This window comes from Phasianus colchicus, chromosome 10 (assembly GCF_987193195.1).
Source record: "Phasianus colchicus chromosome 10, bPhaCol1.hap1.1, whole genome shotgun sequence".
NCBI lineage: Eukaryota > Metazoa > Chordata > Aves > Galliformes > Phasianidae > Phasianus > Phasianus colchicus.
In genome coordinates this window covers 10,808,304-10,832,918 of record NC_143445.1, presented here as the reverse complement: position 1 = coordinate 10,832,918, position 24,615 = coordinate 10,808,304, and the positions used below count along the sequence as shown (strand labels likewise).

The window sequence follows — 24,615 nt, the reverse complement described above, 5'->3', positions numbered from 1 at the left end:
GCTCTCTTCCTTCTCCTTCGGTCTTTACCTAGCTCTAGTAGCGGCAGATGACACGTGTGAGCGAAGCAACAACCAAAAAGCGAACGCCAAGTTCTGCACCAGGATTTGATTTACAGGGGCGTGCGCTGAACCCAGGCCCGCCCTCCCCCCCCTTATCCCCCCCCAGCCCCCCTCCCCTCCGTGCCACCGCCGCAGCAGCAGCAGGAGGGCCGGACACGCGCTCGCCTCCCGCTGCCCCGCGTCCGCGCGCCCCGCCCCGCGCCGTTGCAGCCCGGCTCCGGGTCCGGGCGGCGCTGCGGGCGGGCGGCTGCCCCCTGCCGGGCGCGGCGGCCGGCTCCTCCCCGCCCAGTCCCCGCCCGCACGTTGCCCGGGGAACGGGGGGTAGGGAGCAGCCGGGCGGCCGCCGCCTCCATCCATCCCTCCGTCCGTCCCCTCCTTTTCTGCCCGCCGGTGCCCGCAGCGGAGCGGCACCCGCCCCGGCCGCCATGCCCCGAGCCGCCCCGCTGCTGCTGCTGCTGCTCGCCCTGGCCCAGCGCCGCGCCTGCCTCCCCGCGCCGGCCACGGCCGCGCCCCCCGGGTCGGACCCGTGCCTCAGCCGGCCCTGCCGCAACAACGGCACCTGCTTCCCCGCCGCGCCCCGCCGCCTCCCGTCCGCGGCCGCCTACCGCTGCGCCTGCCCGCCGGGGGTCAGCGGCGCCTCCTGCCAGGTAAGGGCGGCCTCCGCGCCGCGTCCTCGCGCCCGCCGCTGCCCTTGGGCGTCCCCGCGCTGCCTGCGGGCGGCTCCGTCCCGTCCTCGAGCCGCCGCGCCCCGGCCGCGGGCACCTCCCTGTCCGCGCCGGCCTCGGGACGCGCCTCGGGGCCGCGGCCCTGCCCTCGCCGGGGGGTCGGCTGGGGGAGCCCCGGCAGCGCCGACCGAGGGCGGTCGCCGCGGCGCGGCCGGCTCTCTCCCTCGGTTCGGTATCGGTCGTTTCACGGTGAAAAGAACCGTCCTCGAAAGCCGCGCCGAACGCTGACGCTCCGCCGGGTCCCGGTGCGTTGGGTCGCGCGGCCGAGAGCTCGGGGCAGCGCTGATGGCGTCAAACTGCCGGCGGTGCCTTCCCGACACGCGCGGTCACAGCGGCGTGCAGGATAATGTAAAATCGCACTGTCACGTGAAGGCATCTTTTTTGTCTCTAGCTCTGAGGATGAAACGCTTTTGTTAGCGCGTTCAGCAGTTCAGAAGAACAACTTCTTCTGGGGAGAAGCGGGCACAGCGAGCTTCGGGCCCTGCGCGTGTGCGGGGCTGCGGTGTGTGCGGGGCTGCGGTGTGTGCGTGACGGCAGCGCCGGACGGAGCGCGCGGGGCGGCTGCAGTGCATGGGGCAGCGCTGTGTGATCCGACGGCTTCAGTGTGGGAGCCCATAATTCAAGCAGACACAGTCTTTTTTGTTCTTTTTTTCTGAGGGGTGTGGGGGTTGTTCCTTGCTTACGGCGTACCTAAATCGTACAGCTGAGTAGATGGGAGAACACGCTTAGCGAGGGCTGGCCGTGAGGGTGAATTCGAAGTCGGAGAGGAGGAGCGCTGCGCTCCCGGTGCGGCACCTGCCTGGAGGCGGCTCCGTTGGGTCCGTGTAGCAACGAAAGTGAAAATACTAACGCTAATGAGATTCTGTAAAGTCGGAGATTAAAGCGGATTAAATAGAGTTCTCTTCGGCTAATTTTAGCTGCCGGCCTCCTAAGAGTTTAGCGCGCTTCTGTCACTACAAAGAGAAAGAGAGCGCTGCGTGTTTGCTCCTGCTCGCCGCTGTTAGGCTCCGGCGTCCGCATCCATGACTGAAAGATTAATGACCTTTTTAAAGACTTTGTAAAATGGAACGCTTGCTGACATCCTACCTCCTGCGAAGTGTTGTGTCTGGGGAGCCGGCTTTAATTGTTTCTTCAATACAGAGCGAGGCAATATTTTCACAGCGGTTTTATTAACTGATGAGGGGAGGCTCACAGCGCGGTGCGTTTTGATTCTTTTTATAAAGTACTGAGCAATGACTCTTGTAAAAGAAACCGATAAACAAATGGATGCCACTGCTGGCTATCATGTCAGCAGCTGAAGCGTGGGCATCAACTCTGGTAGGGTTTTGAAATGTAACCTTAATTAACTAGAGAGCGGGCAGGTCATTATTTAATATATAAAGGGATAATGTAAGCACGTTGCTGTTATCCACAGTTGAGGTTTTGCTCATTGTATCAAAATTGAAAATGAATAAATACTGCACGGATGCATTAATTCTTGAGCTTTCCTATTATTCAGATGGAAACGGTCATGTTCACTGATTCAAAACTAACAAATAAAATAATTTTTAACCCTTAAGTGATATGAAGGAAGCTATGGGTTAAACCACGTGGGTCAGTGGAATGTATTTAGAGAGGTTGCTTCTGAGGTTGTTATTGGACAGTTGGACTTGGAGAAGGCAATACCCAGAGGGCAAAAAGAACAGTACTGGTTACCTGGATCAAATACCTGGGTCATTGGAGGTAAGTTTGTTGAAAGTGGAGTTCTTTGGAGCCACAACTGCCAAAAGACAAAATTACTTTTGTGTTACTTTTTGTAGGGAAGGCAGCATCTCTCTCCTCCTTCCCACACGCATCAAGGCGTAGAATGGAAGAAAAATGCTCTAAATGTGCCTACAAATCAGCTGGGTGCAATGAAATTATTAAGATAGAGAGACTGATAACAAAGTTTGAGCTTGCCAAAAGATTTTGTCATTGAAATTTTTCCTGTGACTGATTGTGATGCACTTGATGATGCTGATGCTGACAGGGGAGAGAGGCAAAGAACAAAAGTGTCATCAGGTGCGTGAGATACTTTTAGAGGTCGAGGTAGAGCTTCCCTATCGCCAAGTGAAGTAACTTGGCCTTCATCCAACCCTTATGTTATAGTTGTTTTGTTACTCATGATTCATATAACAAAAGTGATCTTAGTATATCCACGCTATGCATTATTCATGTCTGTACGTCTCAAGTTACTTAGGGTTGGAATGTAATTTGTTTGGCGAACTTCAAGATTGCTTTGTTACGAATTGTTTGGCTTCAAGTCACTGGTGATAGGTGAATGGTTGGACTGGATCACAGAATCACAGAATGGCCAGGGTTGGAAGGGACCTCAAAGATCATGAATCTCCAACCCCCCTGCCCCATGTAGAGCCACCAACCTCCCCGTTTAATGCTAGACCAGGCTGCCCAGGGCCCCATCCAATCTGGCCTTAAACGCTTCCTGGGATGGGGCATCCACAACCTCTCTGGACAGCCTGTTCCAGCACCTCACCACTCTCTCTGCAAAGAATTTCCCCCTGATGTCCAACCTAAATCTCCCCTCCCTCAACTTAAAACCATTTCCTCTCGTCCTACAGTTATCTACCCTTTCAAAGAGTTGATTCCCCTCCTGTTTGTAGGCTCCCTTTAGGTACTGAAAGGCTGCAATGAGGTCACCCTGCAGCCTTCTTTTCTCCAGGCTGAACAAGCCCAGCTCCTTCAGCCTGTCCTCATAGGGGAGGTGCTGCAGTCCCCTGATCATCTTTGTAAGTTTGGATGATCTCAGAGGTCTTTTCCCACCTTGCTGATTCTATGATTCTGTGTTGTGGGACCTTGCTGTATTTTAACTCTGCTTCTTTTAATGGATTTGATCTTTTCCCCCACTCCTCTGTGCCGTATTTCTCGTCTGTGTGAAGAGTAAATAGAGTCATTGTGTTGGGGGATCTTAAACTCTGGGCTGAGCAGAGAAATCACACGTATTCCCTATGAAACTGAACAAAAATTGCACTGAATTCAGGTGCCTTTCTGCAGGAATTTGGAGTTGTGCAATTCTCAGTTTAAACTGAGAAAATTTGATTAAATAAAATGAAATAACTTTAATAGCTGTCAAGCAGTTCATGCTGACATAGTCCCTAAACTTTTACATGTGTTTTTCTTTGAGAATTGATCTTTAACCTTCCTTTCTAACCAATAGTGTAATGACTCTTCTGCTGTTTCTAATCACACATATAATCCAATACAGTGATTTTTTTTCTCAATCAGGAGAGTTTTAGGAAAAAATTGAATTGTGTAGGTAGCTTTTGGAATAATTTTAGAGACATGAGATGCAAACTAAATAGAAAATTGTAGACTTGGTTATTTGCTTAAAAATGCAAAATCTAAACATAGTTAATTGCATTAAATTGTATTATGGTTATTTGGTTCAATGCTAATTTCACTAACAGATCTGTGAAGGGAAACATTAGTTCGACGATTTTTAAATACTATCGTGCATGCTTCTTACTTCTTCCCCCACCCCTCTCCCCTTTGATTGACAATTTCCCTGCCTCTTTTTCTTCAGCGCTTCATAATTTCGCAGTTTGTGGCAGGAAGAGAAGCTGGGACAGGAGCAGCGTCTGAGCTGTGCACAGCCTGCCCAGTGCTCTGCATGCAGCCCTGTGCTCTGCACTCCGAGGGCTGTGGAGGACCTTCTCTTACTTCTGAGAGCACTGTGCTGGCCGCTGCTGGAACTGCTGTTGGTTTAGTGTTGAAATAAGTATTGTAGTAGCAAAAAGAGAAGGATTGTTATTTCTTGACTCAGTGGTCTAATGCTTCTGAAGAAATAGCACGAAATTTCATTGGCCGGGTTATTTCAGGTTTCACTAGACAGTGCTATGCAGAGGGACATCCTTTAATCTAACTGCTAAATCACCTTTATGTCGCTATCCTGATTAATTCTTCATGAGCTCCTGTTTTCTATTAAGTGCTGACATCACTAATGAAAGGTCTCTAAATCCTTCACAATGAGTTCTCTAACGTATTTAAGAAGCTATTCTTTCTCTGTTCTCATTAATGAAGGGCATATTCTTAGATGATATGTCTATTGTGATGCAAGTATTTTGCTATGTGGCCACTCTGTTCTCTCTTGTGTCTTTAGCAAAAGTAAATCATGCAGTTAGAGGAAGCCCTGGAGCCTTGCTTTATCTGAGCACAGTTGGTCTTGAGTTCTGAGCTACCTGGTCACCTCCTGCTGACTGACTGTGAACTCTCAGTTGAGCCTTAGAGTAGATGAATTTAAATATTGGCATGGGCGCGTGTTCCGTGCGTGAAAAGTGGCTGCGTGAGCTCAGCTTGCTTTTCATGGAGAAGAGGAAGCTACATGCCATCTTCAGCCTCATAATGGGTGGCCACAGAGAAGGATGGAGCAAGTCTGTTCTGAGGTGCAGTCAGTACAAGGACGAGAAGTGGCACACACACACATTAGATAGGGGAAGTTCTGGTTAAATTGGAGAAAAACATTTCTTGCAACGATGGAGGCCAAGCGCTGGATCAGGTGCTTGGAATGGTTGTAGGAGCTTCTTCCTTGGAGATTCAGGGCCCTGATGGGGCATTGGTCCAACTGCCCGAGTGTTTGGTTCTCGGTTGAGTTAGAGAATCCCTCTTGCCCCTGTCCACCTGCAACCTTTTCTGTGAGTTTTTGTGCTATCCAGATACCTCATGAACTGCTGCCAGGCAAACTAAGGAATTTCTACAGCCTGGCTATCGAGTATCAGATACAGGGAATGGTAGCACAAAAAAACTGAAAATGAAAAAGTAATTTATCCCACATTTTATTTAAGCTATTATAACATCTCCCCCCCCCCCCCCCCCCAACAGTAGTAAAAATATATTTTCAGTCAAATTCTAGCTTTTCAGATCAGCATATTGTGTGAAAATTTGTGAGTAAGAGAAGTATAATTCAGCAATTTCCAAAGCAGTTGTTCAGGAATTGTGCTGTAATTCTTGCCATGGGATCTAAACAAATTATTCTAAGTTTCTGTAGAACAAAACTGGAGTGATTTAATAACCTCAGTTATGCCAGTGGTTACTTTTGGGGTATTTTTACCTGTACTTACTGTTGTGAATCTTTACGGTCTGTTTCAGTCTGCTGAAATGCTCTCAAAATTAAATATCTGTTGAAAATAGTTCTTTATATGTGTTAGTCACCAGATGAACAGTGCTCTGTAATACTCCATTCTACAAGAAAAACATTCAAGTGTTGGTTTTACTTTCTTTTTTTAGATTTTGATGGCAATTAAAGATTTTAAAGAAACAGATCAAACGTAAAGTAGTCAAATAACAGTAGAAGATATACGCTGAATTAACTTTTTCATATGTTATTTTTCATCACATTTTTTATTTGCTTTGATCTGAGAGAATTACTTTGCAGTGTTATCTGCTTAAAACCTACAATTATTTTCCTTTCCCTTGAAATACTTAACTTGATGTTGCTATTTGTTTATCAGCAACTTTGAAAATGCTTTACTGGAGCAGACTCAGGAGACGCTAGGAAAATAACAGGAGAGTGCCTTATCTTGAACACAAGGTGAGAAACCGAATATAGGTGGTGAAACAAAGAAAGGAGAATATTGCTCAAACAGTGGACTTGTATGACTTGATTCAGTCTTACAGGAGGCACTTCCCCTCTCTTTGAGGACCCTCACAGGATGTTTTACATGTTGCCCTTAGTGGAAGTACTGCTTGGAGATTATTAAATCCAGAGGTGGCATTTAGCAGGATTTCAGCTTCATTCTGTGATCAGGCTGGATGTTTTAGAAGATGATGTGAAAAATTTCATTTAAATAGGCAAACATGAGTCTGTGGAAAACAGTGTCCACGTAGCCCTAAGGAGAGCTGAAGAATCAGTTGGCATGGAACATTTTCTCATAGCTCACACAGTTCTTACTAAACATCAAGTCTTCCATTTATTCCTGGTACTGTTTTTGGCTGTCATACTTTCATGTTTCAATGAATCCCACAGATAAAATGCATGGAAAAAATCATTTTATTAGCTTTTATTTTCTGTCTTTCAATTTAATTGAATTCCCTTGTGTGTGTGTGTTGTTTTTTTTTTTTTTTTTTTTTTAATGTTAAAAGTGAGTTATTCCATTCTTCTCTCTCTGTGCCTGTAATAAATATTGTTTTTCTTTCCTACAGTATCCTTCCTGAGCTGAATGGATTGAGCTGATAACAAATTCCTGTTGATTACCACTTAATCTAAATACAGTCCATTGAATCCAATAATGCTGAACCCCATTATTTATGCATGCTGGGAGCTTACCTGTTTTTTGACTGCTGTATTTGGGGGTGGTCTTCAATAGTATTCCCCTTCTTTTTCTGTTGTTGTTATTAATGGAGGTGAACTGAGCTCAAGTTCAGTTCACTTCCCCTGGGTGTGATTGTGGAGTAATGTTTCCAAAATGAAGGTGTCCATATTTGAAGTGCATCCACACCAACTGAGAGCACTCTGTTTGGCGTGAGTAGGAAGAACTTCATTAAAAATGTCTTAGTAGATCAAAATCTGAAGGTAAAAGCACTTCAGTATGGGCATTGTACAGCACCATTTCTTGTTTTAAATTAGCTCTCAACTTAATAACAAGTTTTGTCCAACTTTCTGTTTTGATATATTTTTGCCTATTTATAACATACAGAAATAATGTCAATACTAAAATAAATACCTCCTGTTCAGAACTCATCAATATGAGCTGCACAAAACATAACTTCTAATTGGATTATTGGGGAAAAAAAAAATCTTCAACAGCAATACAATTGTTGCAGCTTTCCAGCAGTTTTGAACAGCAGAAATGAATTCGAAGATATAAATTAAGAAAAGTTATGCTTGCTTGATAGGAAAATTAATTAAGTTGCTCTGTTGGTAAAGTGTGTAATCTTTCACAGAGAAGCACTCTTGCTTTCAGAAGCTGATTTGTAGCCCACATGTAAGCAGCAATGCATGTTACTGCCCCGTATTGTTTTTCAACTTTGCATTGTTCTGTTTTACATTTTGCAGCCTGTAAGTGCAGCCATTGCACTGCATTATTCAGTATTCCGTTCTGCTGTAACCCTGACCAAAGCGTACAGCTATGGAAGGGAAATAGTGTGACTGGGAGTTGGAGTAGCAGGGCTTGTGCTTGGGCTTCTCACTGCAAAACTTCTGCAGTCTGAAATCTCCCTATGAGCGAATATAACTGGGGGTCTAAAAGGTTGGTTTGTGCGTGGTAAGCAAGCATCGCATTTAAATGCTAACCTGAATTACGTGTCAGTGGCCTATCGGAATATATTTAAGTTGCGTGGAAGAAAAGCCTTCCTGAAAACCAACTTTCAACCCTATAGAGTACTTTGTTCTGCGGAGCATTGGAGCTGGCACTCTACTGATTACATCCCTTTGTAATGTTCTATGCTCTGGAAACAGAGGTGTTAGATCAGCGATCAGTATTGCAAAGACTTCTGTAGCAAAGGCCGTTGTGAAAAACAAGTTCTTGAAGGAGGTAAGAATGGGATTCTGTTTGAGCGTGGAAGTAGGGCTTTGCGCTGAGGTGAGGTTACTGAATATTAATGATTTGGGGAGCTTTGTTGCACTTGATTACATCGCATTAGTTACAACAGCAGCCACATTGTCACTTCGAGAGCACTCTGAGCACATCCAGAAGTAGGAGCAGTACAGAGTAACAAGATACGGTTCGTTTTATTTACAACAACCTCACTTTCAGTCCAGGTTGCCCTATGTGATCTTCGTACTGGAGCTACTGAACCTGAAACTTGTTGACAAACGCATGAGAGAGGGAATGGTACCTACAGAAGCCGTGATTACCCGGCAGGGAGACCCGCGTGCTGAGGTGGGGGAATGCTGACTAATCCTCACTGAGCGCTGGTGCTCAACGTGCAAATCACTTAAAGCTGTGCAGATAATGTCGAAACGGAGCAGAAGCTTTTAGAACGCTGTGCTCTTGTATAAATGAGTGGTACTTAATCCCTTGGAATCGGCTTCTGGTAACTCCATGTACAAGGTAACCGGGGCAGAAATAGATAGGAACCCAGCAGAGAGGGGCAGCAGAAGTGATTAGAAGGTGTGGAAGAGTTTGGAAGAAACAGCTGGTTGAGTTTTTTGTATAGAGAAAGCCAAGAAGAGTCTGAATAAAAAGTAATCTTGTAGCAAAGCCAGTGCTTTAAAAATGAGACAAGGCCAATGAGAAGTTCTCAAGGGCAGCAGGCAGTCATCATCTAATGTGGCTAAAGAGAGCATGTGGACAATTTTCTGTAATTTTTCAGACCTGTCATGTTACTCTGATCTCCTTTTCAAGTATTTGGTAGTGACTTTTGTCACTAAATACAGTACCTATAATTGTGAATCACTATGGCAATTTTCATGCTGCTTATTCTGTCCAAATAAAATCCAACAAATCTATAAAGCTTAATGCAAATTCTGTTTGTATTTCTGTTGCAAAAGCTCCAGCCTTTGTAATGGTTATGATATGTGGCTTCTTCCATAGAAAACTTAGGCAAGTTATTAAACACTTTTAATCAGAATTAAATTTAAGAATCAATCACGGTAATGCCAAACCAAAATTATGGCTGAGGTCTCGTGGAGACTTTGCAGCTTGTTAATAGCTTCTGATTCTCTATAATGCACACCTGCTTCTATTGTTACCTATTTTTCAGGCAAGTTTAAATTAACATAATTCAAAAAAACAGAGGTAAAGTCTAATAATTTGTGAGCTAAGTACCTCCTGTGTTGAGAGTCCTAATTCCATTGTCTGTGATGAGAGAGATGTTTCCTGGCATCCACTGTCATTATGGAGCATTAAAATTGTGTTCTTGTGTCTGAGAAACGTTCTCATCTGAATATGGCTTGGAATTTCAATGAGCAGAGTTACACGAGGATTCCTGACGTAGGTACTTATGTTCATCTTTAAGGCTACAGCACACTTCATGATGATGTCATGTGTAATAAATGAAGAAAATGGTGCCGAGTCCTCTGGGAAATTAACATGTTTAATTGAGGGAGGGACAAATTAAGATTTAATTTATATAACTGTAATAGGACCCTAACATTAAAATTTGGCTGGTTATTGCCTCTTAAAAGTCGTGGAAAGGTACTGGGTGAAAGTGATGGGTGTATTTGATAATTTTCTGAGGATGCAGGAGAATGTGGCTGGTAAAGAATATGCTGAAGCATGGAGTGTCTTGTTTAAAGGGCTGCCTGGGGCTACATGATGATGGCTCTTAAAGACAAAGAAAGCTTAGAGCTAGTTATCTCAGTAACCAGTTGAGTTTGGTTTTCTCAGAGCTCCTGCAGTGTGCCTGCAAACTTCTGTAAGGCGAACTCTGGAGCTGTGCTGTTTGCTTCCAAAATCCCTTCCACCCGAGCGACACGTCATTCTTTGGAACAATTTTAATGTTTTTTGCAGGCAAATGAGAAATCATAGATCAGTAGTTACAGTCATTTTGCCTTTCCACAAGCCTTTTGGATGGGTGATGGATTTATCAATGAGGGTAAACCCTGTGATTATTAAGTTCTGCTATCAGCAGTATGGAGCAGACCTCTGTAAGGGCCAAAATCTCTCTGTATTTAATTTAGGAATATAGAGAGTTTTCTGTTATTGAAACATAGTAGGGAGTGATTTGGCCATGCTTAACATTTATATGAGAAAGAATCCATTGAAATACGCTCTGAAATGACACCTATGCTAGTAGATCTTACTGTGTGGAAATGACACACAGTGTACGTAAGTGCAGCATCTTTGTTGCTTTCTGCACTATGTAAATGCTTTTCACTGTGCAATCAGTACTGCAGCGACTTCCAGTGAGGACTTTCTTGGTCTGAGGATACTTTTCTTTTCCAGAATACACTTACATCCAGTTCTGTTTTGTATTCTTAGATGTTCTAAGCTCCTTGCCTAGAGTATGAAAGAAAACCCTGTTTGGGCCCTTTACCACAAGCAGCTGCTGGCTGGTAGAAGTTCTTCCAAGCTCCTTACAGGGTACTGTGTTCCAGGTCTTTGAGCAGAATGTTTGGGAGGGAGACTTCACCGGAAAGCTTCCAGCATGAACAGATCTGTGACTTGGCCTCCTCAAGTCAGAGATGCCAGCACAAAACTCTTTGTGCTCAACAAACTGGTGTTTTCTGATAAACAGTATGTTCAGTCAGAAGTTTCTAACCCTAAGAAGCACAGTTCAGTGATGTCGAGGGAGAAAATTTTCTCTAATATTTCATTGTGTACTTAGAGATTACCTCACCTAATCTAATTTTGGGGATGATCGTAAAACTGTAGAGTATTGCTTGCTGATCTTCAGAGCTTATTTTTCTCTAGCGCTTTGAAGAAGATGTTTTCTTTGTTTTTTTTTGAGGGGACTGTAAAGGTTTTATGGTGATTTTTGGAAAAAAAGGAATAAATGCATTCACAAAAGCAAGACAGAAAAAATCTGGGTGTTAAATTACTATCCATATTATTGTGTTCACATGATTAATTCTGCTAATGCTCATGCTGGAAGCTGGACGTGCACCCCAAGAAGGCTAGCTTCATCCTGGGATGCATCACACGGGGTGGCAGCAGGACATGGGAGGTGATTGTCCCCCTCTGCTCTGCCCTCGTGAGGCCCCATCTGCAGCACTGTGCCCAGGTCTGGGCCCCCCCATGCAAGAAGGATGTGGATGTGTTGGAGCGGGTCCAGAGGAGGGCTATGAAGATGACAGAGGGCTGGAGCACTTCTCCTATGAAGAGAGCTCGATGGTCTTTAATGTCCCTTCCAACCCAAGTTATTCTACGATTCTGTGTTGCTCTAAGCAAGTTCATTTGAGAAGGCTTATGTGTGTTTGTTGCATAGTACCACTACGTATGTACACACAGATAGATGTCTTAAAGTGGCTTATGCTCTGCAAGCTCATCTGCTGCTTTATCCTGTAGTAACTTGCTTGTGTGCCTGTACGTTTATGGAAATACATGTCAATGAAACTAATTCTTAAAATCTAAAAATGCTGCCAGTTGGAAGTGGGATGAACAACAAGTCATCTTTTTGACAGAGCTGAAATAATGTAGGTGTTGTGTATTCTGAAGTTAAAAATCTGTGGCTTACTTTCTTTAGTAAAACATGTAGTTATCTTTTCTGTACTTGCTTTTTCATTGCTCCAAATTCTTTTCTGTCCTATAAATCTCAAGCTACTTCAGCCTAGCTGGCTTTCAGTTAGTGACCTTCACGTGTCTCTAGCTCTCTGTTTTCCCAGGATTCTAACAAAAAAAAATCCCACATGGGAAAATTGCTGATGGAGCTTGTATCTTTTATTTTGAGATAATCTGCTTTCTTTCATTCTAAAAGCAATAGTGTCAATACCAAAGGAATTAAAAGTGAGATAGGGATGGTTCAGTGCAGAAACTGATCTGGTTGCCATTACTGAACTGTGGGATGAGTAGAATATCAAGTCATTCATAGTCTCTTTAGGTCTCATGAAGTAAATGTGATCAAGAGAAATATAGAGTATGATTCTGTGTGTCTGCATTTATTTTTTTAATATAGGCAACCTCAGGAAGTAAGGACAAAGTTTAAACATCATTGGGTGAATCTGGAGCTTGCATAACGGATAAGCTGAAGCATTTGGTATAGACAGTCGTAATAGATTGAGAAAATCAATAAATTCAGGCTTAATCACACAGCACTTGTGGCTGTGTTCTGAAATGTAGCAGTTAAAGAGGCTTTGATTTAATGTACTAAATATACTCTGAGCAATGGAAGAGTGCACTGCTCTGTTTGCTAGTGTGGAAGCGAAGAACAAGGTCCTACTGTGTCATCCTCATGTACAGCAGTGCTCCAGAACCACCAGGCTGCCCTTGCTTTGACCTTCTCAATGTTTGGAATGATGTAGAAGATAGCTAGATGAGTCAGTAGTTACTTGTGACTATGAAAAGGCAGTATTTAAAATTATTTCTACACACGCTTTTTCTGGTTTGATTCTACCTTTATAAGAATGACAACTGTTCAGTGCCTGGTTCTTGCAAAGCTCCTAAAGCTGAAGAAACCTGATGGCTTCTTTTCTTGTTCAAATTGCATTTTGGTGGCATTGTGGGATTTTTAATTTCAGTCCTGACAATTCTTTGGCTAAAAGCAAGAGCGATAGTTAGTGAATTCCCATACTGCATCTGAGAGAATTCGACTGCGACCGACCTTATCTTCTGCACCTGCTTGTATTCCAGGTCTGAAAAAAATGCATTAATGATGCTGCACAGTGTTCCAGGTGTTCCTTTATCTTTCTCAGAATTGTGGGTATAAAAGGACTGTGAATTTCTGTGTTCCTATTATATGTTATGTACCATTGTTCAAGTGCATTCAGCAACCCAAATTATTTTTACAGCTGTCTGTATGGATTTCTAAATTTTACACCTTAAAACAGCCTAGGGCTACAATGCAGATATTTAGACATCTGCCATAGGATGACACGAGAACAGTAATAATATAGATAAAAAAAAGTATATTAAATGTTGCCATTACAATATGAACTGGAATATACAAGGATTAGATTTGTGACCAGGATGATGTCACTTATTCACATGTAGCATGAGATAGGAGCTGGGCGTATTCATTTGGTGGGCTATTTGATTTTTTTCAAATTACATGAGCTAAAGACAGAATCAGTCTCTAGAATTGTTTTTGAGGTCGTAAAGTTAGATGCAAAATATATTATTTTAATTGCTCTTATTCTAGAGAAAAAAAGTCATTTTTTCATTGCTGATGGCTTTCCAAGTGTAATGATACTTTATTCTCTCTTTTCTGTAGCAAATGTGATTTGCATTTCTGTAGTGAATGGCAGAGAACTCACTAGAATGATCCAGTTAGTTTTCATTGACTCTTGTTGTACAAATCATGCTCCTTCCATAGCTAAAACGTTATTGCTCAGCATTAGTAATTACAGCAGAGACTTAACAATATTAGAACTATTTTCCAGCTTTACAGAACTAAAGAATTTAGTGAAACTTGGTAAACATTTGATAAATTTATAAAATTTCCAGAGATTGTCTGACATCATAACCATGTTTAGTTTTAAGTAGTGCTGTTATTTATTTTTACTCGGAGAAACAGAACCTAGACCTTATTTCTACTTTAGGCAATAGCGAATGTAGAAGTTGCCTGCTAAGGACATAACGCATTGTTGTCTGCAACAATCTGTAGGTGGATTGCATCTTTTCTTATTCCAGAGCAAAGGAGATAATTCTTCAGTAAAGGCAGTTTCTCTAGAGTACGGTTTTGTGAAATTTGCCAGGTTCATTCTGTATCATTCTTCACCACCAGTAAGTTTTGCTTTTATTGATCAGATTGAGTTTTAGGGACTAATGTCTGAAATGAGTTTTTCCAGATGCAGTCGTAGCTTGATTGTTATTTTACTGCTTCAGTTTTCTTCTGGAAAAGTGCTTCTGGAGGAGGCAGATGGCTCCACTCACTAATTTAGCTGAGGAGGATGGCTTGTAGAGGAGAGAGTGAATGGGTTCTGCAACTCCTGGGAATCACTGAGGTAGCACTGAGAATAAATTTTTTTCCCCAATATTTTACCATTAAGGGGAACATGCTTTGTGGAAAATTAAATGACTAAAATACTATGGGTTCTCTTACTGTGCAATGATTCAGCTTCTTGCTGTCTTCTAGCTAAACACACAGCATAGTATCTTAATTCACCTTTGTATACTTTTTGGAAAAGATTTTGAGTAACCTACTGTTGAAGCTGTGCAGCAGTAACTTCTGTCAAGCAATATTTTAAATAACTATCTATAATGATACATTTGAGCTTAACAATTATACTCGACTCCCACCATTAATGTGTGTATATATAAATACACTAAAAATGATGGGCCAGCTGTAGTTTAATATTTTGAGAGTGGGTACTGCTACTGTTGACTGTTCTTAAAGAAACTTCTTTTATTAGTTACCAATCAACCAAGCATAGATTGCTCAGGTTCTCTGAAATGACTTCATTTTTTTCCCCCAGCAATCATGGGTTTTGGCCCTATGTTTAGTTGCAGCAAGATCTTTGTTTAGTCTTCCTTTGTGAATTGTTCATTTGGTTTGTCTTAATTTCTGTGGGTTAGTTCTGTGTCCCTGGAAATGTTTCCCTGTGTAGTCAATAAACTTCTGAAATGCTCAGTAAACTCTCCTGATTATCACAAAACAATTTTTCCTCTGTAGTTGCTGGCACACCAAAGGCACACTTCACTTTTGCTTATATTGCATGTTTTATTTACGCAACTGTGACAATGCAGAGTCTTCTATCTTCTACAGGTTAATTTGCTCAACCTCCTAATCTGCTTCTATGTGTTTTTGGAAGTGTATACAGAAGGGTATGGTGTACTGCTAAAACTGTAGTGGGACAGCTTTGGCAAAAATCTTTTTTTCTGCTTGTATTCTACTTTCCATTCCCTTTGTTACTGGGGAAATAGCCCACGTCGCGTGGAAAAAAATCTCAGGGTACTGTTGAGGGTCACGTGGAGTCACCTACATTTGTCTATGTAGAGCTGAGCTTTATTTAGAATGGCTAATGCTGATCAGGAGCTAACAGAGCTCCTGACTCCCTGCCAATTCCATGCACAATTACTCTGGTCCCTGGAGTGTGGTGCTGAGGCACTGCAGCTGACTGGTAATGCAGCATCATGCCAGAATTAACCCTGCTGAACCAGCTCCAATGTTTTCCTTTTCCACAATCTGGTTAATTTCAACCCTGAAAAATCTGCTAGCAAGCAAAAATCAAACAGAGTCATAAAACTGTCCACATGAAATTCCTCTCATTATGTATGGATATGGTCTAGTTCTAATTTTGTATCCTAGGAGCATACTCCTTTCTAATTACAGTAACTCGCAGCTGCAGAAATCTTTTTCTGTTCATTGCTGCCTGGCTGCTCAGTCCTTTTGCTGCCGAGTTTGATGCACATCCAGCTTTCTCCCAGCTGAATGCCTACAGATTACAAAAGTCAGTATTTTAATGTCAGCAAATCACCTCCTTGGGATGTGGTTGAAGTCAATAAACCTTCCTTGGCTGCTGGGTTTTGCAAATAATTTTTTGAAAGAGGAATAATTTTGGAGGAATGTAGATTTATGTTTGTTTCTCCTTCCTCCTTCCCCTGGATCTCACACCAACAGTGATTTCTGTAAATCAGTCACTGCATAGAACGACCCTTCTCTGGGTGAATCTCCTTACAGTTTGCACGTGCATTCCCTGAGAAGAAGCCAGTCTTGGTGTGCAATTGCTCAAACACCTCACCGTGGTTAAATCAGAGCCACAATGAAGGTGGACAAAGTAGATTTTGTTCAATCCACTGTTAGATGCAGTAAGTTTAGTTGCAGAGAATCTGGGTTGGCTGACATGCCACAGAACACAAGTGCTTATAATGAGCTTTGAAAGCTCTCATGTGCACAAAGTGTGTCTTAGCATTTGTTTATTAATTAGCAAATTAGAAATACCTCACCATTTTTAAACAAGTTATGCAACATTTAGGAATGAGAACATAATATATGTGTATGTGTAAGGTGCAACTAATTAGACAAGCAGCTTTGTATCGGTACATCCTGATAACCATTGATAGAGTCTCTGTTGATACCAAACAGTTTTGAAGCTGAGGTAAGAACTAAAAAATTATCCTTAATGGTCACCTATTTCTGAAAGTCATCTACTCTGTAGGGAAATAGATTAAAACTGGAAGTAGATTAAGGCTGAAAAAAAATCATAGTTTCTTAACTTTGAGTTCAGCAACTGATGTGTTTTGATTTAGAATGTCTGTACATCAGTCACTGTCCTGGCAATGGGTCTGGGACGTCTTTGGCAGGATTTCCTACTTCTGTGTCAGTTTAGCCCTTTGTCCAACTGGTAAGGACAATAGGAGTATCCATTAGTATCAGTTTTGAAGATGATACCCCAACAGACTTCTGGTGTCTACCTAGGGGAGTCACTAAGTAACCCTTTCATTTCCATAACTGTAGGTGTCTCTGAGATTGTGCTAAAGTACATTCTACTCACTGAAGTAGACTTTGGCTCTTTAAAATTGCCATAAGCAATTCAAGATTCATTCTGAATATGGGTGCCTAGTTATTTACAAGTGCTTCTGTTTTTCTGGCTTCTAAAATTTAAGTAACAGTATTAAAATTGTTCTGTGCTACAGTGAAAAACGCCAAATTAAAAGCGTTTTTAGTTTATCTTGAACTGTAATTAAACTCTCTTTCTTTGAAATTCAAAATCTTATTCCTGTAATAAGTGCACTGTTTTATCCATCTATTTTTCCATTTTGTCTGTACGTATAATTCTGAAAAACAAAGTTTCTCTTTTGCTGTTAGAAATAGATCCCTGTGGTAATGGTAAGTGTCAAAAACAATTGGATTCCTTCAGAGAAAGATAACAACATTAAAAAATGGACACTGTTTATTCTTGTCTCAGACCAATTTTCTTTTGGGAAATTACTGGTGTTGGCTTAACTGAATGGTTGAAAGCTTAGTTAATTTATTTATTTTTTTTAGGAATGAAATAAACTTTCTCAGAAGTAATTCATCACTTGGGAGAATTACTTACAAACACCAATTATTTTGTCCCCAAAGTAACTTTTCTTGCAGACTTAAAGTAGAATTGAAAGCATTCATTTCATTTTGATGGTCTAGAAGTATTAATGTAATGCCTTTTTTATAGGTGTATTTTAAATCCTTTGAGCAAATTAATGTTGAAAACTAACTTTTACATGTTCTTTTTATTTCAAGACAAACTGCATGGTCTTAAATTGCATGAGTCTCATCAAGAATCCTTGTTTTATTTCACTGTTTCCTTGGCTTCTAAAGGAGTGGAAAGTAATCAGCACCTCTGAGTCTTAATTGTTCAAGATGTGTATTACACTACGCACATGCAAAGCAATTCAGTGATAGTGTATAGTCTGTACTACTTTATTGTAAGTAGAAGAGAAGTAGTAGAAGGGAAGAAACTAAAATAGTAAAATCCAATAATAGAGAAGCTGCAATAGGAAGATCTAATAATGTGGAACTATTCTTTACAAAGCTTTTCTTTCCTGAGCTACACACAGTTCTTTTGGTATTCCATAAGATAGCTCCTAAATACTTGTTATATATTGTGAGTCTTCTTGTAGACTCACCTTTATTACAAAATTTAGTTAGCTATTTGTCTGGTGTGAAAGAGCACCAGTCCTGCCTGAGCTCTCTGAAATAAAGCTGTTACCAGCTTGCTTAGAGGCACACTTAGTTGAGCCAAGATCAAATTAATTCCCATGCTAGTCAAAGACAAAAATCCCACCCATAAGGGTTGGCAAATTGGTTGGCTCTTCCCATGATCAAGAGAGAGTTGTAGTGGAGAACAATCATCAAGATTGCTGCTCTATTGCATGTGCTGTGGTCTACCCAGCCTGGTCCGTGTCCTTCAGTCTGAGTGAGGCTGCAGGGCAAGGCTGCTCGCAGCTCTGCAATTGTGCTGAGCTCTCCCAGGCTCAGCTGCTGCTGCATGGCCACCAGCCTGGGAGTGGGAGGTGGCAGGGCTGAGAGCACCTCACTGCTTGTAAGGATGCAGTCATCAGCAAAATGTTTCAGTCTAGGGCACGCTGTCACCTCCTGACATGAATTCTCGTACTGCAATGCTGTCTGCAACCCTTCTTTCCAGTCGCCTGAAATACCTTTGTCACATTATTTGTAGTTTGAGATGTGCCCAGCTAGTAAAGCAAATGTGATGTGACCTTTTATGTTAAAATAAATAGAAAAAGATTTAAAAAATTAGGGAAGTGAAAGGTAAAGTCCAAAGGTTCTCTAACTTGTTTGTGAGTAGGAGAAAACAAGTGTTTTTTGCCAAGTTTCTTTGATCATCATTGTAAAAACTACGTAAAAGCAGTAATGATAGATCATTCTAATATTGCTGCATGCAAGAAGAGAAAATAAATCATTTCCTTTTATAAATTAACAGATAATTGAGATTTCAAACATTTAACCATTTAATCTATGACGTGCTGATTTCAGTAAGTTTTTGGCATATACTTGATTGTGCACATGAAGGGCTTGCTTTACATATTGGGAAGTCAAGGTGGGGAGAAGAGATTTGTTACTTTTATGTAGGTCATTCTGAATGTAATTCCTCCTACTTATTTCCAGATGCAGAGAGCACAATAACATTGTTATAGAATATTGAATAGAACAAATTCTCAGCTACACAATACTGTTTTTCAACAGTCATCACCATTAGATGAAGAGCCTGCACGGCGTGCTTGTAACAGTCTGTGTGTCCATCTGGAATGTGGCTTGTCTTTCACATTGTTATTGCCACTGCTGAAACACACCACCCACTGTGTCACTGCGCTAACACCCACTGTTTGGCCTCCATAAATGTTTGGCAAATGTTGATGAAAGTCTTTTGGTGTAATTTTTTCCTCATAGAGAAATTCAGTGGCGGTCCTTTGCTTCATATGCATTTCCATGTCAGACACCACCATTCTGTCAGACTGCCCCTCTGTTGCCATCTGTCACATGGCAACAAAATGTAATGGGATACTGATGGGAAAGTTCAACCTCTTCTGCCATCCCACCACATTGATGTTGTCAGCCAATGTCATAAAATAGGAGGCATTACTTTCAGAGCAGCCGTCATACTTAACAGCTTTCAGATGCTACAATCAAAGTGTATTGTAAATGTCTCTCGATTAATGGAATGGATGCTGGCAGTCTAGCTAAACTATGAAGACATTGTGATTTGGCCTGCATTAGAAATAGTGTGGCCAGCAGGAGCAGGGAGGTGATCATCCCCCTGGTGAGGCCGCACCTTGAGTACTGTGTTCAGTTTTGGGCCCCTCACTACAGGAAAGACATTGAGGCCCTGGAGCGTGTCCAGAGAAGAGCTATGAAACTGGTGAGGGGTCTGGAGCACAAGTCTTATGAGGAGTGGCTGAGGGAGCTGGGATTGTTTAGTCTGGAGAAGAGGAGGCTCAGGGGAGACCTCACTGCATGCTACAGCTTCCTGAAGGGAGGTTGTGGTGAAGAGCGGTTTGGCCTCTTCTTCCGGGCAATGAACAGGACCCGGGGAAATGGCCGCAAGTTGTACCAGAGGAGGTTTAGGTTAGACATGAGGAAAAACTTTTTCTCTCAGAGAGTGGTCAGGCACTGGAATGGCTGCCCAGGGAGGTGGTGAGTCGCCATCCCTGGCAGTGTGCAAGAGGTGTCTGGATGAGGAGCTGCGAGATACGGTTTAGTAGCTTGTGGTAGCAGTGGTAATGTGAAGGTGGTTGGACTAGATGATCTTATTTCCAACCTTGTGATTCTATGATTCTGTGATTTATGAAGTTATGTTGATGGCTAAAACTCAAGTCATTGATTTGTTTCTGAAAAAGCAGCTTGTATCTACATGTATGTTCAAAAACTCTTTATGATTTATATTTAAATTTACATTTATTAAATGAAACAAACATCTCTGGCAAATGGCCACTAGAATCTGCTTTGGGCTAGAATGCTAACTTAGCTGTCCTCGTGTTATGACTTCTGTGTTGCCACTAGGAATGAGATATTGTGTTGGATTGCACAATTTCAGACAGTGCTAGTCAATGAATGCCATCGACCATGCCAGATTCTAATGTCCTTTATCAGTATGATAACTGTTTTAGCTTGCACGTCTTTTATGTATACTAGGATTGCTTTTGGCCCAAGACCTGCAGTATATTTCCTATACATATGTATATATATACACATATATATATGAAAAGACTTTTCTGAGCGAAAACTAGTCTTAGTGATTTCAAAACCCGGTGTTAATGTTTTTTGAGCTCTTAATTATGCTTTCTGTCTTGATGGTTAATTAAAGACTAAACTTTTGCATAATTGGCAAACTATTGTTTACTACTTGACTTCCACCAAAAGTACATGTATTACTGCGCTCTACGTTATCTTCATTAAATCTTAAAGTAATTTACATCTTGCATGTCTTCTGACACTGCTACATTGAGGTAGTAAAGCTCCCAGTTTTATTGCAGTTCTGGCTTACTGTTGCAATCTTAATTGCTTCAGGTTTCTGGCAATAATGTGCTGTTCTTCTGTTTATCTATTTTCTTTCTGCTTTTGAGTAGGTAGGCACAGTGTTCAATTTTAACATTCTCTAATAGTGCATCAAGTTTGACAAGCACAGTAGGTAATTAGATTGCAGCAAATATTTTTCATAACTTTATGACAGTATATTTGCATATGAGTTGAGATCTTGCCAGTTACGTTACACCCAATTGTTATATCATATTTCTAATTAAAAATAATAAAAAAAAGAAATTCAATGAAGGTGTCTGTGTATATTGAGGAACATTTTCTGCTGTTTTGTTTTGGTTTCATTAAAAAATAAACGGACCTACATGTAATATACAATAGACAATGAATTCTCAATTACACAGAGTAATATGAATAGACACAGGGAAATCTGGCATTATAATTATGTAGAAACTGAATCCAAATGTATGTCTGTCACCACTAGGATGTACTTTGCTTATTAAATTCTATATAGTTACCCTTAATTATTTGTAGTTAAAGAAAAAAAATAAATCTCTCTAGTTCTTGCCAATTGCTTGATCTTGAAAAGAAACTATTTTAACTGAATTATGCTCTGTAGGTGATTTCTGCTTCTTGTACAGTACTTTAGTAGATGGGAGCATTGTTTCACATTGATCTCTGGATAGTTTCAATGGTGTACAGTTTTTTCATACTGTTAAAAAAGAATGACCATTATTTTGCATGTTATAACAGCAGCTGAAATGAAAAAGTTGTGTGAATCTGTAGAGAAAAGTGTTTTATTGATGTAATGCAAATGAGAGAATTTTGATTCACAAAATTAAAAGTGGAGTTGATGTGGGATAGGACTGAAAACACTGTCAGAATTTACCTGTAAGAAAAAATCTACAGAGGAAAATAACTCAGTTTTCCAAAATCTTGACTTATGTTATCTTAATGCATTCATTTTCATTTTTATTGGTTCCAAAGGTGCATGCGCATGTTAATATTTTTGAAATTGAATATAATAGCATCTTGTATAACACGGAGTGTTTTCTGAAACACTAAGTTCTCCTGTGTGGGAGGAGTTAACAGGCAATTTTGGAAGCTGCTAAGCTCATGACCAGAGGCAGTTAAGTGCAGTATTGTCTTGTTCTTGCTCACAGAGCATGCAGATTCTATTAGGAAAAGTGGGTCTTCAGTTACCTCTTCTATCATACTATCAGGATTTGATTTCTCCCAGAAGTATTGGTTCATATATCAGGATCAACTAATTAACGGAATGGTCTAATAACAGAAAAGCAAACTCAAAGCAATATTTACCAACCTTGGGTAATGGTGGGTACAGTTGTGGTTCTTATCACAAATAACTGAAGAGCAGTAAGGGAGAAGTTATTTTTCAGCCCTAGGAACACTGAAATATAGGCCTTTTTATAGAAAGAACTAAGTGTGACAGGAAAACCTTTCAACTTTTTTCTCCAATATGCGTTAGTATTCATCTCTGTTGTGCTTTCCATCAGCTAGCTGTCCATTCTGGAGTGAATAGTTAAACACTACTAAATGCAAATACAAAATTTATTTTAATCAGGTAAATTATATTGGCTGTAGAAAAAAATGTGTTTTTAACATTTAGTTTCTTTTCCAATTCATGTAGGCTGTATGAATGTCATGTTTCAGACAATGCCCTTTTTTTCCCTGCAGATATTTCATAGGTTATCTGAGGTAATTCTTTAGACATTTAAGCTCCAAATATAGAATGGCCACAATAGAATTCCAAATGAAAGCTCTGACTCTGTTCCTACATGTTTTATTTAACAGCTTCTCAATTTAGCATCACATGTTTTGGATTCCAGCTAGTTAAATTTTTAGCAGACTTTAAGAACAATATCACATACTAAGCTCTTACATTTAGACTTTCTTATGAAAGATATTCTCCTGCACAGTTGTTGAAAAGTGAAGTGTAATTTTTCTGAAGGCACCTCAGATAAAACTTCTGAGTTATTAAACTGTTTCTCTTGGATGCAAATTCCCATCTAGATAATGATAATCAGCTAAGGAAAGTTCATCCTTCTTGGGGCATACAATACGAAGCAGACTGTATAAAGGATTCTCTGAAACACTCATACTTGTGTTGAGAGACGTTCAAGCTGGTTTATCTTGCGGAGAGGTGGAGTTTGCTTATCAGATTTGAGTCATTTAAGCTCACTGCAATAATCTGCCAGACAATAATCTGAATTTACAATGCTAGCATCAACCAAAACCATCATTTTGCTAATATTTCTCCAGGTTATAGAAATTCATATGTGTTATAGCATCTAGAAAATAGGCCATGAATGAGGATCCTGCCATACTCGTAGAAAGAATGATTCCTGTGTGCGAACTACTCCGGTTTGTCACAAAAGAAAATGGGTGGCTTGACATGAAGATCTAACAGAGCTTGCTCCATCACTAGTTTATCGTCAGAATGTAAAAAAAAAAAAAAGTTAAAAGCTTGGTTCATGTGACATGGGCACAAGATATTTTGGACTGTGTGTGGACTGTATTGGGAAGCTGCCTGTCTCGGGGCTAACAGCCTTCTTTGCCCCACGCACCCACTCTCAGCTTCGCCCAGCAATACAAGCAGAGAATTTTGAAGGTGAAAGTTGTCTTTACTAGGTTTGTATAAAATGAGAATGACACATCTTTACGGCCGTAATTCAACTTGAAATAACTATTTGAAAAACTGTTAGAGAAGAATCCTTGGACACAGAATGTAAACAAAACCAATTTCTGCAACTTGGCATGACTTCTGAGTGTGGCCATTAACCAGACTCCACGGTGTGGGAATCAAATGTTGTTTCTGCATTAGAATTGGATAATACTTTTTTTATTTTGTGGTCTTCGCTGTCATAGTTCTTTTTGGGAGTCCTTCTACTTAACTTGGGGAAGATCTCTGATAGTTTCCATCACTTATTCTCTAGCTGAACCTTCCCAGGAATGCAAGCTCTGTATATAGGTGTATATATGTATATTTTGTCATACACATTCCAAGAATATCCTGCACGAGATTGATCAAACCAGAGAACAAGGCATGGCATGCCCGAGGAAGTGCCTGAAGAGACATCGGAAGGCCTGGCATCACCCCCCCGGTGCTTTTTGTTTAATGAAGACTTTGGAGACAATCACCATATCAATACGACAAGAAGAGCACTGAGAAATCTTGGAAACAAGAGGACGACAGGACTGACACCAGATAACAAATAAATTAACAAGTAAATAACAAATATAAACCTTCTGATAAGATTGTGAACATGGAGTACCCAGCCAGTGGGGAAACAGGGGAAGGGGGAGGCAAGGGGGAGAAAACAGGGTATAAAGACTGTCATGTTGTGTCCACAGGTGTGCTCCTAATTGCGGGACGCCCGCCATTGCAATCACAAATAAAATCTGCTTTTATCGGAGATACCGTCCTGACAAAAATTATTCGGATATTTCCAACAATGGGAACTGCATGTGTTCTGCTAAGCCGATGCCAGTGACTCGTGGCTTCTGCAAAAGTGCTGTTTTCTGGTTTCTGTATTCTTACTTCTCAAGTTCTCAGGGCTGAAGTTACTATTTTTGGTGTTACCAGAACACCAAGAGAATCTTACCTTTACTCCTCTCTGTCTGACATGTTCTTACACGGCCAGATGGAGTAGCCTTTTGCAGGTGCTTTCTTTGTGTTTTTTTACCTCTCTACTTAAGCAAAAAAAGACCCGGTTCCTAGATTTGTCACACATATTAATTCAAGCAATATATTGATAAATTTCAGGCTTGCTTAGTCATTTTTCTCCTGACAAAGAATTAAAAGATGCAGGGTTCCAACCTA

The 24,615-nt window shown here is 41.1% G+C and overlaps 1 protein-coding gene across 1 annotated transcript in view; it reads left to right on the top strand.

The window, feature by feature from the left end:
- The first annotated feature begins 359 nt into the window (after positions 1-359).
- The window catches only part of DNER (delta/notch like EGF repeat containing), a 109,249-nt gene continuing 84,993 nt past the window's right edge, over positions 360-24,615 (top strand). The window contains exon 1 of the mRNA XM_031596333.2: positions 360-707. Coding sequence (XP_031452193.1) covers positions 486-707 — 222 coding nt within the window. The 5' untranslated portion in view covers positions 360-485. The remainder of the gene's footprint in view (positions 708-24,615) is intronic.